The 17,870-nt window shown below is 46.2% G+C and overlaps 1 protein-coding gene across 4 annotated transcripts in view; it reads left to right on the plus strand.

The window, feature by feature from the left end:
• Window positions 1–7,599: 7,599 nt before the first annotated feature.
• The window catches only part of CDKL1 (cyclin dependent kinase like 1), a 62,451-nt gene continuing 52,180 nt past the window's right edge, over window positions 7,600–17,870 (plus strand). Inside the window, exons 1-2 of one of the 4 annotated variants that reach the window (XM_074393962.1) lie at window positions 7,600–8,004; window positions 8,915–9,510. In XM_074393962.1, coding sequence (XP_074250063.1) covers window positions 9,340–9,510 — 171 coding nt within the window. In that variant the 5' untranslated portion in view covers window positions 7,600–8,004; window positions 8,915–9,339. Of the gene's footprint in view, window positions 8,005–8,053; window positions 8,131–8,350; window positions 8,430–8,914; window positions 9,511–17,870 lie in introns of those variants that run through there. The other 3 variants (XM_003930540.4, XM_074393961.1, XM_074393960.1) reach the window with 3 other exon arrangements.

The following is a 17,870-nucleotide window of genomic DNA, read 5'->3' on the forward strand; positions in this document are numbered from 1 at the left end:
TCTACTAAAACTACAAAAATTAGCCAGGTGTGGTAGCGCCTGCCTGTAATCCCAGCTACCCAGGAGGCTGAGGCAGAAGAATTACTTGAATCTGGGAGGCAGAGGTTGCAGTGAGACGAGATTGTGCCACTGCACTCCAGCCTGGGTGACAGAGAGAGACTCCATCTCAAAAAAAAAAAAGTACAAAATGACTAAGGTTAATTAGAGAATGAAGACACTTTACTATTGGCCGAGCCCATATATAAAAACAGAGATGATTGGCTTCTTTTAAATTTAAATTGATTTTCCCATATTTACATTGATTCAGCAGGGTTTGTTGTGTTTTGTTTTTGAGATAGAGTCTTGCTCTGTCACCCAGGCTGGAATGCAGTGGTGCAATCTCAGCTAACTGCAACCTCCGCCTCCTGCGTTCCAGCAGTTCTCCTGCCTCAACCTCCTGGGTAGCTGGGACTACAGGCACACACCACCATGTCTGGCTAAGGCTAATTTTGTATTTTTAGTAGAGATGGGGTTTCACCATGTTGGCCAGGCTGATCTCGAACTCCTGACCTCAGGTGATCCGCCCACCTGAGCCTCTCAGAATGCTGGGAATACAGGCATGAGCCACTGCACCCGTCCAATTCAGCAGTCTTTTCTGTTTCCAGATAAGGGGAAATTTATTTCCATGCCTGGCTTTGTAACATTCTAGCAGTGACTGGCAAGAAGAATGCAGCTGACACCTGGCTTCTCTTCAGGATGTTGTGTATTGGGACTGGACCAGCAGGTCTGTCCCACTGTTAGCTCTCTAGGGCATTCAAGAACAGAGGATCTATCTCAAGGCATTCTTAGTTGTTCTAACTCCATTACCATTGCCATAGCATGAGCTTTGGAAACGGGCAGAGCTGGGATTGAAACCTGTGTTCAGCCCTTGACGGCAGGGTGGCTTTGCCTCTATTGATCAATCTCTCAGAGCTTCAGCTTCTTCTTTTATAAAATAGGCCAATTAATAATCACAGTCAGTTAACAAATCCATGTAAGATTTTCATAAAGATCCGAGATCACATGGAACTGAGCCTGAAATGTGTCCCTAAATGGTAGTTACTGTGGTCTATATGGACTCTGGAAATAATTTCCTTTCCAAATCCACTTAAAGCAGAAATGGTAAATTCAGATATTTCCTCAAGCTGCTGTACAATGTCATTTTAAGATGACAGTGACTCAACTCCCCTTTCCTTACAACATAATTGAAGAAAAAAAAAAAAAGCTGGCCGGGCGCGGTGGCTCAAGCCTGTAATTCCAGCACTTTGGGAGGCCGAGGAGGGTGGATCATGAGGTCAAGAGATCGAGACCATCCTGGCCAACATGGTGAAACTCTGTCTCTACTAAAAATACAAAAAATTATCTGGGCATGGTGGCGCGTGCCTGTAATTCCAGCTACTCAGGAGGCTGAGGCAGGAGAATTGCCTGAACCCAGGAGGCGGAGGTTGCAGTGAGCCGAGATCGCGCCATTGCACTCCAGCCTGGGTAACAAGAGCGAAACTCCGTCTCAAAAAAGAAAAGAAAAAGAAAAAAAAAAAAAGCTTCAAGCATTGGCCCTGGGTCCTCCACTCAGATGAGGCTTCAGTGTTCCGCCCAGTCTCATGGAAGTTCATTCTGGTGCTGAAGCTGCACACACATGAAGATGCTGAGCTACCACTAGAAGGAAGCATACAGGCAAGATCCATCTTCATGGCAGCCTAGAAGAAAGAAGGAAGGTGCTACACTGTGCATCATTTTAAGTGTTTTGCGTCAGCTCTCAATGTCCCGCACATTAACTCGGTAATCCTGACAACCACTCCAATGCATTAGGTAGTATCAGCAAAATGGTTAAGAGAAAAGATTCTGCCTGCCTTCCAATATTTACTTCACAACTCACTAGCCGGGTGTCCTTAGGCTAGTTACTTATTATCCTCTCTGACTCAGTGAGACTTATCTGAAAACTCAGGATAATATTAATGCCTACCTCCTGGGGTTATTGTGAAGCTTGTGTATCAAATATTCTTAGCATAATTCCTGCCACAAAGTAAGCACTGATTAAATAATGTTGTTGTTGTATAGGCAATAGTAATTATCTTGCATAAGATCAAATACCAGTAATAAGGTGGAAATCCTGGTCTTCTGACTCTAAATTTCAGGCTCTTTCTGTGACCATGTGTTACTCCACTGAATGTTCATTGTTTCCTTAAATGATTCAAATACCATAGTACGGTTTGTGCTGTTCTAGGAACACTGAAGTATTCTCACTAATTATACTGCAAAGGTGGGAGAATCACTTTTAGTGACCACTATTAGCAGAACATAATGCTATTTCACTTCGTACTGGCTTGAGAAAAAGACCCCATATAACAGACCATTTCGGAGATTCCCAAGAGCTATACTTTCCAGGAGTTATATTTCTTTGCTATCAAAACCAGTGTCACACCCGCCAGCAGAAAGGACTGTCAATTTCACTAGACTAGAGTCTACATGATATTCTCTCTTTTGTGCTAAGTGGTGACAGCACAATGTTTATCTCCCTTTCCAAGTTGTTTCCTTTTTTCTTTTCTTTTTTTTTTTTTTTTTTTGAGACGGAGTTTCGCTCTCGTTACCCAGGCTGGAGTGCAATGGCGCGATCTCGGCTCACCGCAACCTCCGCCTCCTGGGTTCGGGCAGTTCTCCTGCCTCAGCCTCCTCCAAGTTGTTTTCTAATATTTTATTCCAAATTCCTCCAAACAAAACAACTTACAGCTGCAAGTCACGCTGGCTTTCTGGTTCACTGCCTACTTGGGCACAAATAACTGGTACACTGGCTCCCAGTAGGCCTGGCACAGTTCCAGGCTCTTTGGGTACGGAACCTCTTGGACTCCATAAAGTTAATTTTCCAGACAAACTTGATTTAACCTGGTATGAACTTCAGACGATGTAGCTTCGGGGAAATTCACACTGACTTTCTCACTTCATTTCAAAATATTTTTTTAATTGTCAAAAAGAAACATTCATGAACATAGACCATATTCTTTCTGGGTCATAAAACAAAATAAAACATTCCAAAGAATTTAAGTAATGTAAAGTGAGTTATCTGAAAATAATGGAATTAAACTAGAAATCAATAACAGAAAGATATCTTTAAAAATTCCCAAATGGTTGGAAATTAACACACTACAAAAATAACCCATGAGTCAAAAAGGAGGTCACAAGGAAAATATTTTTGGGCCGGATGCGGTGGCTCACGCCTGTAATTCCAATACTTTGGGAGGCCAAAGCGGGGGGGTCATTTGAGGTCAGGAGTTGGAGACCAGCTAGGCCAACATGATGAAACCCCGTCTGTACTAAAAATATAAAAAGTGACTGGGCGTGGTGGTATGTGCCTGTAGTCTCAGCTACTTGGGAAGCTGAGACAGGAGAATCGCTTAAGGTGGGAGGCAGAGGCTGCAGTGAGCCAAGACTGCACCATTGCACTCCAGCCTGGGTGACAGAGTGAGACTCTATCTCAAAAAAAAAAAAAAAAAAAAGAAAGAAAATATTTTTGAACTGACTGAAAATGACAATACAACATATCAAGATTTTTGTTATGTATTTAAAGTGGTGCTTACAAGGAAAATTATGGCATTAAAGGCTTATATTAGAAGGCCAGCTTTGGTGGTTCATGCTTGTAATCCCAGAACTTGGGAGGCTGAGACAGGCGGATTATCTGAGCTGAGGAGTTGGAGACCAGCCTAGGCAATATGGTAAAACCCTGTCTCTACAAATCATACAAAAATTAGCCAGGCATTGTGGCACACCTACTTCGGAGGCTGAGGCAAGAGGATTGGCTGAGCCTGGAAGGCAGAGGTTGCATGAGCCAAGATCTCACCACTGAACTCCAGCCTGGGTGACCGAGCAAGACTGTCTCAAAAAAAAAAAAAAAAAAAAGCTTATGTTAGAAAAGAAAATAGGTCAGGCATGGTGGCTCATGCCTGTAATCTCAGCACTCTGGGAATCCGAGACAGGAAGATCACTTGAGGCAAGAGTTTGAGACAAGCCTGGGCAACATAGACATATCCCCATTTCCACAAAAAAGTAAAAAAAATTAGCTGAGTAGGGTGGTGTGAACCTGTAGTTCTAGCTACAGGAAAGCCTGAACCCAGGAGTTTAAGGTTGCTGTGATCAGGCCACTGCACTCTAGCCTGGGCAACAGAGTGAGACCTCTACACACACACACACACACACACACACACACACACACACACCCACCCCTAAAATTAATTATTTAAGCTTCCATCTTAAAAAAAAAAAAAAAGCCGGGCGCGGTGGCTCAAGCCTATAATCCCAGCACTTTGGGAGGCCGAGGCGGGTGGATCACGAGGTCGAAAGATCGAGACCATCCTGGTCAACATGGTGAAACCCCGTCTCTACTAAAAATACAAAAAAACTAGCTGGGCGTGGTGGCGCATGCCTGTAATCCCAGCTACTTAGGAGGCTGAGGCAGGAGAATTGCCTGAACCCAGGAGGCGGAGGTTGCGGTGAGCCGAGATCGCGCCATTGCACTCCAGCCTGGGTAACAAGAGCAAAACTCCGTCTCAAAAAAAAAAAAAAAAAAAAAAAAAAAAGAAAAGAAAAAAGAAAAGAAGAAGAAAAGGAAAGAAAAAAAGCTAGAAAAAGTCACTAGGCTGGATGTGGTGGCTCATACCTGTAATCCTAGCACTTTGGGAGGCTGATGTGGGCAGATCACCTGAGATCAGGAGTTTGAGACAAGCCTGGCCAACATGGCGAAATCCTGCCTCTACTAAAAAACACTAAAATTAGCCGGTGTGGTGGTCATGCCTGTAATCCCAGCTACCTGGGAGGCTGAGGCAGGAGAATCACTGGAACCCTGGAGGCAGAGGCTGCAGTGAGCCAAGATTGCACCACTGCACTCCAGCCTGGGTGACAGAATGAGACTCCGTCTTAAAAAAAAACAAAAACAAAAACAAGAAGTAAACACAAAGCAAGCAGAAGGAAGGAAGAAAATAATAAAGAGATGAAATTAGTAAAATTGTAAAACAAGGCCGGGCAGGTGGCTCATGCTGGTAATCCCAGCACTCTGGGAGGCCGAGGTGGGTGGATCACGAGGTCGAGAGATCGAGACCATCCTGGTCAACATGGTGAAACCCCGTCTCTACTAAAAATACAAAAAAATTAGCTGGGCATGGTGGTGCGTGCCTGTAATCCCAGCTACTCAGGAGGCTGAGGCAGGAGAATTGCCTGAACCCAGGAGGCGGAGGTTGCGGTGAGCCGAGATTGCACCATTGCACTCCAGCCTGGGTAACAAGAGCAAAACTCCGTCTCAAAAAAAAAAAAAAAAAAAAAAAAAAATTGTAAAACAGATAAACAATAGGAAATCAATTAAATCAAAAGCTAGTTTTCTTAAAAGATCAGTAAGATTGATAGGCCTTAGTCAAAGTGAGGAAAAAGGAGAAAAAATTTACCAGTATCAAGAATAAAATCTAGAACACTACTACAGCTCTTACAGACATTAAAAGGATAATAATGTAATAATATATTGAACAAATTAATGACCATAAATTTATTAGGTGAAATAGATGCCTTAAAAGACACAAACTACCAAAGTTTTCTCAAGAAGTAGACATCCTGAATACCCTGTATTTTATTTTAAAAACAGAATTTGTAATTACAACAATTTCAACAAAGACAACTCCAGGTCTAAGTGGTTTTACTGGCAAATTCTTCCAAATGCCAGGTGCGGTGGTTCACTCCTGTAATCCCAACACTTTAAGAGGCTGAGGTGGGCAGATCACCTGAAGTCAGGACTTTGACACCTGCCTGGCCAACATAATGAAACCTTGTCTCTACTAAAAATCCAAAAAGCATTAGCTGTGAGTGATGGCACGTGCCTGTAATCTTAGCTACCAGGGTGGCCAACGCAGGAGAATTGCTTGAACCTGGAAGGCGGAAGTTGCAGTGAGCTAAGATCTCGCCACTGCACTGCAGCCTGGATGACAGAGCAAAACTCTGTCTCGAAAAAAAGAAAAATTCTAGGCTGGGCGCGGTGGCTCACGCCTGTAATCCTAGCATTTGGGAGGCTGAGGTGGGTGGATCACCTGAGGTCAGGAGTTCAAGACCAACCTGGCCATCATGGTGAAACCCCATCTTGAAAAAAAATAAAGAAAGAAAAAGAAAGAAAAATTCTTCCAAACTTTTAAGGAATTAGTAACACCAATTTAAGGTAAACATCTCTAGAAAATAAAAGGGAAGGGAAACACTTCCCAACTCATTTTCTGAGATCAGCATTATCCTGATACCAAAATTCGCAGGTATTACAAGAAAACTATACATCAATCTCTCTCAAAATGTGAATGTAAAAATTTTCAATAAAATATTACTGATCAAATCAGCAATATATTAAAATGATAGAATCATAAATAAGTTGGGTTTATCACAGGAACAGGAGGTTGGTTCAACATTTAAAAATCAACGTAGCTGGATGCGGTGGCTCACGCCTGTAATCCCAGCACTTTGGGAGGCTGAGGCGGGTGGATAACAAGGTCAGGAGTTTGAGACCATCCTGGTCAACAACCCCGTCTCTACTAAAAATGCAAAAAAATTAGCTGGGCATGGTGGTGCGTGCCTGTAATCCCAGCTACTCAGGAGGCTGAGGCAGGAGAATTGCCTAAACCCAGGAGGTGGAGGTTGCGGTGAGCCAAGATCGCGCCACTGCACTCCAGCCTGGGTAACAAGAGCGAAACTCCATCTCAAAAAAAAAAAAAAAAAATGAATGTAATTCACTGTATCAACAGACTACATTTAAAAAATCAGGTGGTGCACACCTATAATTCCAGCTACTCAGGCCTGGCAGAAGTGGGAGGATTGCTTAGGCCCAGGAGATCAAGGCTACAGTGAGTAGTGCTAACACTACTGCACACTAGCCCGGGTGACAAAGCGAGACTCCCTCTCAATTAAAAAAAAAAAAAAAAAAGGAAAGAAAATGTATATGATCATCTCAATAGATGAAGAAATGCATTTGATAAAATTCAACATCAATTCATAATTTTTAAAAGCAAACGAAAACACACATTTAAGCAAACTAGGAAGGAAAGTGAATTTTCTCAGCCTCCTATTAATAAAAGGCTCTGTGTTAGATACATATGGCTGCATAATAAATTACCCCAAAACATAACAGCAAACACTCGGTTTCTCAAGGTCAGGAACCCCAGTATGGCTTAGCTGGGTGCCCTGGCTCAAGGTCTCACAAGTGAACTGGGGCTACAGTCTCGTCTGAAACCTCGCTGGGGTTGGGTGGTGGTGGGGATCCACTGTCCTCAAAAGGCTACATACGGTCTGATTTCATTTTTATGACATTCTGCAAAAGGCAAAACGAAAGAGACAGAAAACAGATCAGTGGTTCCCATTTGCAAACAGTTTCAGTTCTCAGACCACCTCTAGGTCTTCCCTGTACTGGATTTCCAGAGCAGCCACCAGCCCTCTCTCCTCAGTTCCAGGCTCCTTTCTGAACCCTACTTGGAGTTACATTTAGTAGTATGGTGCTTGACACGGGATTGGCCCCTGTTTCATAGACACTGTTAATTTTCTCTCCTGGAGAACTACTCCCAGGGCAAGTACCCGCGTGGATGCTGGCACTGGGAACGGGGCGGATGATCAAATGTGAGGCAGTCTGCCCAGTGGCAACTGACCTGATTTCATGATTTCCCCAGGTCCATCCGATTCCCGCCAACGTGCTCAGACTTGAGCAGTAGGAGTCGGCTGGGAGAAGGATGGGGGGAAGGAACCGAAAACAGTTAAGGCAGGCTCTGTAAGCTTCCCCCTCCCACACTGAAGTCGGACAGCAGAAGACTGCCGTGGAACCTTCCCTGCTGGGGGAGGAAAGTGCTGACTTGAACCGGTTTCTGCGGCCTCGCCTTCCTCTTCTTTCCTTTCTCCCCCTCATTCATTCACTGACGCCGCAGCGCTGAGCAGCACCGGCACAGAAGCGGCCTCCAAGGGACTGAAGGGAACAACCGCGGCTCTGAGGTGTGGGGACGGCGGCTCGGGGGAAATGGGGGCGGCGCAGGAGGGGCTCCCAGCGCAGGCGTCTTCCCCGCAGACGCGGTTACAGCTGCGCTTTGCACGGCCTGCGGGAGTCCGCGAATCCAGCAGGTCTGCTCTCCCGGGAGCGGGACCTGCAGAGACTCGGCCCGCGGTCAGGACAGCTCCTGTGCACGGAGGGAGGCCCCCGGGGCCCTTCCCTGCAGCCGGGACGGCGTCCGGGCTGGGCCGGGCCGGGGGTGGGGGACCAGGCCGGGGGTGTGAAGCCGGGGCCCCGCGGCCCCGCCCAGGCCAATCCGGGGCGGGGGCCGGTTCCCATAGGGATTGCGGGCCGAGCCGCGGCGGGCCGGGCCGGGCGAGAGGGAGAAGGCGAGGCGGGAGCCAGGCCAGGCCCCGACGGCCGAGGCGCGGTGAGTCCCCGCCGGCAAGGAGGCGCGGGCCGTCCCGGGCCAGCACGTGGCGCCTCTCCGGGCCGCGCGGCGTGGCTGGGGTGCAGGGAGGGGCGTGGGAGGGTCTTTCCGGTCCCAAGGGCGCGGGACGCGGGGCGGTATCCTGCGGCCGGGCCTCGCCGCCGCCCCCGGGGGAGCCGGGAGGTGTCTTCTTGCCGCAGGGAAATGAGACCCGAAATTAGAACCGGGGAAGCCCTGCGCCCTCCCGGTGCTCCAGCCAGCTCATGTGTCTTAGGTCGGATGAACTATAGCGTTAAAAAGATAGATTGTCTTACAGCTCGGCTCGTTTTAGGAAGGCAGGTTACATTTTAACTTGCAGGGTATTTAACGGGCGATTAAAATCGGGTTACCCCAAGCAGCGAACTCTAGGCTGTTATTCCTGATCGCGTTGCCATTGCCAACACGGGTCCACTCCTCATTCCTTAACGTGTGCTCTTCTGTTCTAGACCCGTGACAAACACCCATCGTTGGGTGGTGCTCTAGTAGAATCCGTTCGTGCCAATATTTTATAAGCGACGTTTTCAAACAATGTGAAGATCCCCCCCCCCCTTTTTTTTTTAACGGAGTCTCGGACTGTCGCCCGGGCTGGAATGTAAAGGTGCGGTCTCGGCTCACTACAACCTCCGCCTCCCGGGTTCAAGCGATTCTCCTGCCTCAGCCTCCTGAGTAGCTGGGACTATAGGCACCCACCACTACACCCGGCTAATTTTTTGTAGTTTTAATAGAGTCGGGGTGTCACTATGTTGGCCAGGCTGGTCTCGAATTCCTGAGCTCGTGATCCACCTGCCTCCACCTGTGAAAGTGCTGGGATTATAGGCGTCAGCCACCGCGCCCGACCGAAGATCCGATCCATTTTAAGATTTATTCCTCTATGATGGAGAAGTATGAAAAAATTGGGAAAATTGGAGAAGGATCCTACGGAGTTGTTTTCAAATGTAGAAACAGGGACACGGGTCAGATTGTGGCCATCAAGAGGTTTCTGGAATCAGAAGATGACCCTGTCATAAAGAAAATCGCCCTTCGGGAAATCCGCATGCTCAAGGTAATTGATTCACTTTTCCCTTTTTCTTTGTCAAGACAGGGTCTCACTCTATCACCCAGGCTGGAGTGCAGTGATGTAGTCATAGCTCACTGCAGCCTGGAACTCCTGGGCTCAAGCCATCCTTCTGCCTCAGCCTCCTGAGTAGCTGGGATTACAGGTTCTAGTCACTACTCTAGGCTCCACTTTTTCTTTTAATTTTTAAGGATGAAAGAAATAAAATGAGTCATATTATGTTAAAAGAATGTCATGGCACATGGTTATATCTTACTTGATAGCCTTTTGACTTCAGTGACACAAATGGGATGTTTGTGCACAAGTCACTAATTATATAATGAAATAGAAAGGAGAAACAAAAGTGCCAGGTAAGGTGGCATTCGCTTTTAGAGATGCTGTGTGACATTTTACTTTTTTTCCCAATAATTTCTCTCCCACCTGTAGACCTGGCTGTTCAAGGGCCATCACAATTTGATAGTTTTGGGGTGTAAGAAAATTCAATTTTGCTAGCATTGTTGATTTTTAAACTTCTAAGGTATTTTCTATTGGTATATTTAGTCTATTAAGAGAATTAATCATTTGCCGGTTTTCAGACTGCTCGGAAGCGCACAGGTTTTCATTACACCTCATATGTATTTACTGCTGAGCGTCGTCATGTCCTGTTTCTAGAAAGAAGCGTTCTCCTTAAAGAAGTGAAATGATCACTTTCTAATTTTTTTTTTTTTTTTACTTTTTGTAAAGAAGGGATCTCACTATGTTGGCCAGGTTTGTCTTGAACTCCTGGCCTCAAGCCATCCTCCCACTTTGCCATCCCAAAGTGCTGGGATTACAGGCATGATCCGTCAAGCCCGGCCTGATCACTTTTCAAATGTATATTAGTTAACCCTAAAAATACCATGATATCGTGGCGGGGGGGAGGTATTTATTACAAGCTGAAAGTGTGCTTTCCTCTAATGGAGCGACTTCTTTACAGAACTTCTGTAAAGATGAAATCCAAATCGCAATGTGAAAGGGAACATGTAATGAATACGGTGGAGGTCAACTTTGTTTCAGTCATGGCCTCTGTGTTCTGACCTGTATAACTAACTACATGACAAGAGCAACTTAGTGAGAGAGAGAGATGAGTGAAACTTCCAGGGGATTTACTATTATTCTTGCTTCTCCATTTTCTCCAGATCACTCTAAAAATCTTTTGCCTTTGGATAAGTGTGTGGGGTCACTTCTAGATAAGGAACCTAAATGGGAAGTAGCAAGCTTTGGATCAATTGAAATGGGTGGATAACAGGGCAACTTTTCTTTCTTTCTTTTTTTTTTTTTAAAGATGGGGTTTTACCATATTGGTCAGGCTGGTCTCGAACTCCTGACCTCAGGTGATCTGCCCACCTCAGCCTCCCAAAGTGCTGGGATTACAGGCGTGAGCCACCATGAACAGGGCAACTTTTCTATTTAGGTTTGGAATGTTCTTAACCAGCAGGATATTATCTGTTGAGAGGGGATGCTTCCAAAGGCTCCCAGGGGAGTGCTCTCTTAGGAAGGGGTGAGACTTGCAGTGTTTGACCACCCTCCTGCCTGGGTCACTCTACCCTCACCCTCTGTACACAGGGAGGCTGTTGGGCATTTTCACTTTCTCAGGCTTTCTCTAGGGGAGGAGGTAATCATGACATTTGAAAGGTTCATTTACTGAAAGAAAATCTGTTTCTTGCAAAAAGATGCTCTTTTTCTGATTCTGAAGATTACTTTTGTGACTTTCCCTTTCAAATCTCTCACCATGCTTTATCAATACTACATTCACAGTGATAGCTCTCCAACTTAATTGAGTTCTTCTGGGATGGAGGCTTTGCCTCTGTATCTCTGTATCTCCAAAACACACTCGTTGGCATATCTAGGCCTCCAACAAATGTTATTGTTGGATTGAAAAAAATAGTTAACAAAATAAGCTCTTAGGAAAGGTGGATTTGCCAATGAATTGGGAAGTCAGATGTGTTCTCTTAACTGAATATTGATGTACTCCAAAGGGTGGGTTTGTATGTACATGAGCCTGGTTTCAAAGGATGCAGCACCTCACTCTCCAGATTAAGTGCATGGATGTAGACACTCCTGATGTCTGTGAAGTGGTGGGACTAGATTATAGGTAGAGTCTGTCTCTTACAGCTGTAACTTTTCAGAGTTGTGTGATATTCCTAACACATATTATGTACTATGCTGGGCATGGTGGTGCCTGCCTGTAGCCATAGTTACTTGGGAAGGAGGCTATGGCAAAAGGAGGGCTTAAGCCCAGCAGTTCAAGGCTACGGTGAGCTATGATTAGGCCACTGTACTCTAGCCTGGGTGACAGAGTGAGACCCTGTCTCTTATAAAATAAAGATACTTCGTCAATATTTGCCAAGTAGGTGAATTAAGAGTATGGGAAATAAACATTTGATTTTCTCCATTTATGTATTCAGTAGTCATTGACCCCCAGTTGTCCCTAAAACAATGTTTATGCAGAGTTGTACACCCTATCTTTCAGAAGCTCGGCTCTCGGAAGGGAGGTAGGATGAACTGACCTTTGGCTGTCACTCCCGATAGACTGAGTTCCCAGTGAGCAGGGCAGGCGTACTCTTGCTGGTAAGAACTCTTTAGGTGCTTGTTGAATGGTGAAAATAAAGTGATTGGGGACATGTTTGAGCTGAACTTAGAAATGTTGAAGGAACATGGAATGAGAGATAAGGCATTCAAGGCAGACACCCTATCCTAGGAAAAGATGTGTAAGTGGAAAGCACAGTGTATTCAGGGAACACAGGTAATTAATAACCCCAGTGTGTTGGCCAAGATGCCTGGTGGGTGCTAACAGGCCAGGGAGAGGAGGAAGCGGGAAGCCAGGGTCCAACAGGATCAGGTTGTTGAGATATGCTGAGTGTATGATAAAATATGTTGTTTGCTAAGAAGAATAATAGCAAGGAAGATCTAGCTGCCACCACCCCCGCAAGTGATAAGTACATTTGTATGCTAAGGGGGTAAATCCAGTAGAGAAAAAAACTTGATTTTGGACTAGGGAGAGAATTGCCGGAGCCATGACCTTGAGTTACTGTCCTCAGCCATATTAACCATAAATATAATTGCATAAAAAAAGACAATTTAGACTGGGTGTGGTGGCTCAGGCGTGTAATCTCAGCACTTTGGGAGGCCGAGACAGGCAGATCACCTGAGGTCAGGAGCTTAAGGCCAACAGGTGAACCGCGTCTCTGTTTTAAAAATACAAAACTAGCCAGGCATGGTGGGAGGCGCCTGTAATCCCAGCTACTTGGGAGTCTGAGACGGGATAATTGCTTGAAGCCAAGAGGTGGAGACTCCAGTGAACTGAGATCGCGCCACTGTGCTCCAGCCTGGGCAACAGAGTAAGGCTGCTAGATTCTTTATGTACGCTTTCCTTAATCTATCTGTAACAGGATCCACAGCTGACTCCAAGCTATGGGGTGAAACTTTTTCCACCAGGGTGTTCACCGTCTTCTAGTTTGCATGAGAAACATGGACCCCGCATTAATTCAACTCCTTTCCATAACTTAGGTTTAAACATATTAAGGATTTATTGGATGAGAGGTAGGGTGGACACAACTGGAAATCAGGTTATAGAGAGAGAGACAAGGTAATTGAAAGAAAATCACCTTAAATCAAGAAGTTAGGAGCTGTGCACCTGCAATCCCAGTATTTTGGGAAGCCAACATGTGGATCTCTTGAGCCCAGGAGTTCAAAACCAGCCTGGGCAATGTGGTGAAAGCCTATCTCTACAAAAAATAGAAAAACTAGCTGGGTGGGGTGGCATGCACTCCTACTTCCAACTATCCAGGAAGCTGAGGTGGAAAGGTCACCTGAGTTCTGGGAGTCAAGCCTGCAGTGAGCTGTGATTATGCCGCTACCACTCTAGCCTGGGCAACAGAGTAAGACCCTGTCTCAAAAAAAAACCAAGAAGTCAGGCACGATGGGTTGATGCACCACAGGCTCTGTGGTGGAAAGTGGGCAGTGGTTCTGCATAAAGCAGGTGGATGCACTTGATCTCAACAAGCCCCTTGGAGGAATATCTGTGTGTCCCGCAAGGAGGGGGCTATCTGGTTCAAAACAAATACAAACCAACCAACCTAGAATGATTGTGTTACTAAGGCCCCAAGCCCCTCTGCTGCTGAACCTTCTCTCTGTGGAATGAAAACGGTAGGAAGAGGAAGGAAAGAATTTCGGCTGCAGTGGCAGAAAAAGTAGATGCTTCTAGCGGAGTTGGAGGTCAAGGACAGGACAGTGTCATTATGGGATCTCTGGGTAGATGTTCTACCTATGGCAGATAGTATGGGGGCATTAAAATATATTAGACCAGCATCAGTCAAGGGCTGAATGCAGCAGCTGGGACATTGTATGTGACAGTTCTCCCTCCAGAAAACATGAAAAACAAGAGAGACAAGAAGAAGGAATCGTCTGCTCTGCGGCAGGTAGGGGCAAGGGACCTAGTAGATTTGGACAAACTGCCAAGTATGGTTGTTACCTAGGATGCACAGATTATACTAATGACAACCTTAGAAGGTAGATATTGTTGTCCCATTTTATAAATGGACGCAGGATGGTTAATGATTTGCCAAGGCCTCCCGCTCAGTGAGCTGGAATGCAGTCACAGTTCTCTCCGTCCCCAAGTTCATGCCATGCGGCTTGCCCACACCAGAACCATCCGCCACTTTACAGCAAACACCATACTCTGAAGTCTCCCAGTGACTGGTCCTCAGCATTTTTTTTTTTTTTTTTTTTTTTTAATGAGAGGGAGTTTCGCTCTTGTTACCCAGGCTGGAGTGCAATGGCGCGATCTCGGCTCACCGCAACCTCCGCCTCCCGGGTTCAGGCAATTCTCCTGCCTCAGCCTCCTGAGTAGCTGGGATTACAGGCATGTGCCACCACGCCCAGCTAATTTTTTGTATTTTTGGTAGAGACGGGGTTTCACCATGTTGACCAGGATGGTCTCGATCTCTCGACCTCGTGATCCACCCGCCTCGGCCTCCCAAAGTGCTGGGATTACAGGCGTGAGCCACCGCGCCCGGCCGGTCCTCAGCATTTATACTGCCCTTCCTCCAGCAGGGCCTTAGCGCTGAGATTCGCGGCTTCCGTGGAAGGCTGAGTGCGGACTTGCTGGAGCAACGGTTCTTCGCGTGTCTGATTCCATAACCCTGGGGACTACTTTAGAAGGCTCAGAGTTACGGTTTGCCACCCACAAAGATGAGAATAAGCATGAGGGGAAATGTCCATTTGAAAATTAATTATAAATATTACAGTGGAATGCGGAAATCCGTAATGGGAACAAGATCACTCGTAAAGGGTGAAAATTGGTTCTTGGCAGGTAGCCAAAAAATCTAACTTTTGTATTGTTTAACGCACAGATATACATGTGGTTCATATACAGATATATAGTATTTTTGTGATATTAAAATTTCATTGGCAAGTGATTAGGAAAAACTGTAAAATGACTTTTTAGGGGGACAGAAATGGAAAAAGGTACTTGGGGTGTGGGCAAGTTGGACTGTTGAGTGTATCCTGGGTGCCAGGAGTATGCTCTCATTTGATTTTAATTCCTATGAATGGTAGTAACTTGCAGAATGTTCTGAGCATCCGTTTCTTTCCTCTGTCTCCTCTCATCAGTAGCCTTCTGGTAGGGACAGGGGTGTGTGACTGCATGAGGACAGGGGCTGCAGTTAGGACTACAGTTTCTTTTCCTTTTTTTTTTTTTTTTTTTTTTTTTTGAGACAGTCTTACTCTGCTGCCCAGGCTAGAGTGTAGTGGAGCAATCTTAGCTTACTGCAACCTCTGCCTCCCAGGTTCAAGTGATTTTCCCGCCTCAGCCTCCCCAGTAGATGGGACTGGCGCATGCCACCACAACTGGCTAATTTTTCTATTTTTAGTAGAGGCAGGGTTTCACTATGTTGGCCAGGCTGGTCTCAAACTCCTGACTTCATGATCTGCCTGCCTCAGCCTCCCAAAGTGCTGGGATTACAGGCATAAGCCGCCACGCCAGGCCTGGGACTTCAGTTTCCGATCGTGCTCGAAGCTGTGGAGCGACCCTGGGTAAGCTCTAGTGCTCCCTGGAGCCTGGCCCACCTTATCTCTACGATTTGTGTCCCTGTTTGGCATTGCTTTGCTGATTTTTTGCTGAGGAGAGCAGAGGGCTTATGGGCCAAACGTCTAACAGCAGTCAAGCAGCCTCAAGGATGCAAGAGAGTAGAGGGTCAAAGGGAACACCAGCATAGAGAGAGGAAAGCACCGATGGGAAGGCAGAAGGCTGGGATTTCAACATGGGACTGAGGCCAGCAGAGGTGCAGGAGACAAAGCTCTTCACACGGTCCCCCACGAGGCTCACTAGCTCCGAAGAGCAGACCACAAGTCCTGCTGGGCACATACCGTCATGGTGACAGGCACACGCTGTAAGAAGTAGGACTGTCGGGCTGAGCGTGGTGGCTCAAGCCTGTAATCCCAGCACTTTGGGAGGCCGAGGTGGGTGGATCACGAGGTCAAGAGATCGAGACCATCCTGGTCAACATGGTGAAACCCCGTCGCTACTAAAAATACAAAAAATTAGCTGGGCATGGTGGCGCGTGCCTGTAATCCCAGCTACTCAGGAGGCTGAGGCAGGAGAATTGCCTGAACCCAGGAGGCGGAGGTTGCGGTGAGCCGAGATCGTGCCATTACACTCCAGCCTGGGTAACAAGAGCGAAACTCTGTCTCAAAAAAAAAAAGAAGTAGGACTGTCAAAGTTGCCTGTTATCCACGGGATTTATTAAGTGCTTAATTGAACGCGCTCTGTGCCATGGCCATATCCACTAAATGCTAATAGAGTACCATGTGAATGGTCCCTAGCATTAGAATCTAACTAGAACTTTCAAAGTTGTAAAGGCTTCTGCTCCTCAAATACGTATTAGTTGAAGGAGTGTTTGCTGACTCAATAAAAACCTCAGTGGAAAATCCTGTGACAACTTTCAGAATTTAGTCCTGCTGTTGCTAATAGGGGTCATTTCTAGGCTCCCTGTCTTCTGATTGTTTATTTGGCTTGTTGAAGTGGATTAATAACATATGTCTATTAATTATTTTTGCTGAGTTCAGCATTTTCTGTTATGGGTTATAGGTTAACAAACCTAGACATCTGTGAAATCACATTGTTAACATAAATGAGGGAAGCAGCCTGAATATAGGGCAAGATGGCGAGGTAGAGACTGCGGCAAACTGGAGTCCTCGTGTCTTATCTGCAGTGGACAGCCACTGCTCAGTGCCACAGACTGCAAGCCTAGGGTACTGGGTTTTCAGTCTTTTCTTTCTTTTTTTTTTTTTTTTACGAGATGGAGTCTCACTCTTGTCACACAGGCTGGAGTACAGTGGCGCGATCTCGGCTCACTGCAACCTCTGCCTCCTGGGCTCAAGGAAGTCTCATGCCTCAGCCTCCCGAGCAGCTGGGATTACAGGTACCTGCTACCATGCCTGGCTAATATTTTGTATTTTTAGCAGGCACAGGGGTTCACCATGTTGGCCAGGCTGGTTGCAAACTCCTGACTTCAGGTGATCCACCTGCCTCGGCTTCCCAAAGTGCTGGGATTACACGTGTGAGTCACCGTGCTACACCCCGCCTTTTAAAAAACAAAAAACAACAACAAAAAAAGACAGGGTCTCACTCCGTTGCCTGGGCTGGAATGCAGTGGTGCAGTGATGGCTCACTGCAGCCTCAGTCTCCAGGGCTCAGGTGATGCTCCCACCTCAGCTTCCTGAATAGCTGGGACTACAGAAGTGCATCACCACACCAGGCTAATTCTTTGTAGAGAGGGAGTTTCTCCATGTTTCCCAGGCTGGTCTCAAACTCCTGCACTCAAGCAGTCCTCTTGCCTCGGCTTCCTGAAGTGCTGGGATTATGAGTATGACTCCTCATGTCCAGCTAGAATCTTTTTAAAGAATCTAGAAATCAGAATTTCATGTCAAGTGTCCTGGGGATTTTCCTACAACCTTTTATTCTGAGAAAAAATCAAAATAAACAGAAGTGGAGAGAAGAGTACAATCGATTACCTGTATACCCTTAGCTAGATTAGTTCATCAGCTGTTAGATTTTGTTCCATTTCCTTTCTTTCTTTTCTTCATTCTTCCTTTTTAGAGACAGCGTCTCACTCTATTGCCCAGCCTGGAGTGCCATGACACAATCATGGCTCACTGTATTCTTGAAATCCTGGGCTCAAGTGATCCTTCTGCCTCAGCCTCCTGAGTTGCTGGCGTTACAGGCATGTGAGCCATAGTGCCTGGCTAATTTTTTATATTTTTTGTAGAGATAGGATTTCACTATGTTGCCCAGGCTGGTCTCAAACACCTGGCCTTAAGCAATCTTC

This window comes from Saimiri boliviensis, chromosome 2 (assembly GCF_048565385.1).
Source record: "Saimiri boliviensis isolate mSaiBol1 chromosome 2, mSaiBol1.pri, whole genome shotgun sequence".
Lineage (NCBI taxonomy): Eukaryota > Metazoa > Chordata > Mammalia > Primates > Cebidae > Saimiri > Saimiri boliviensis.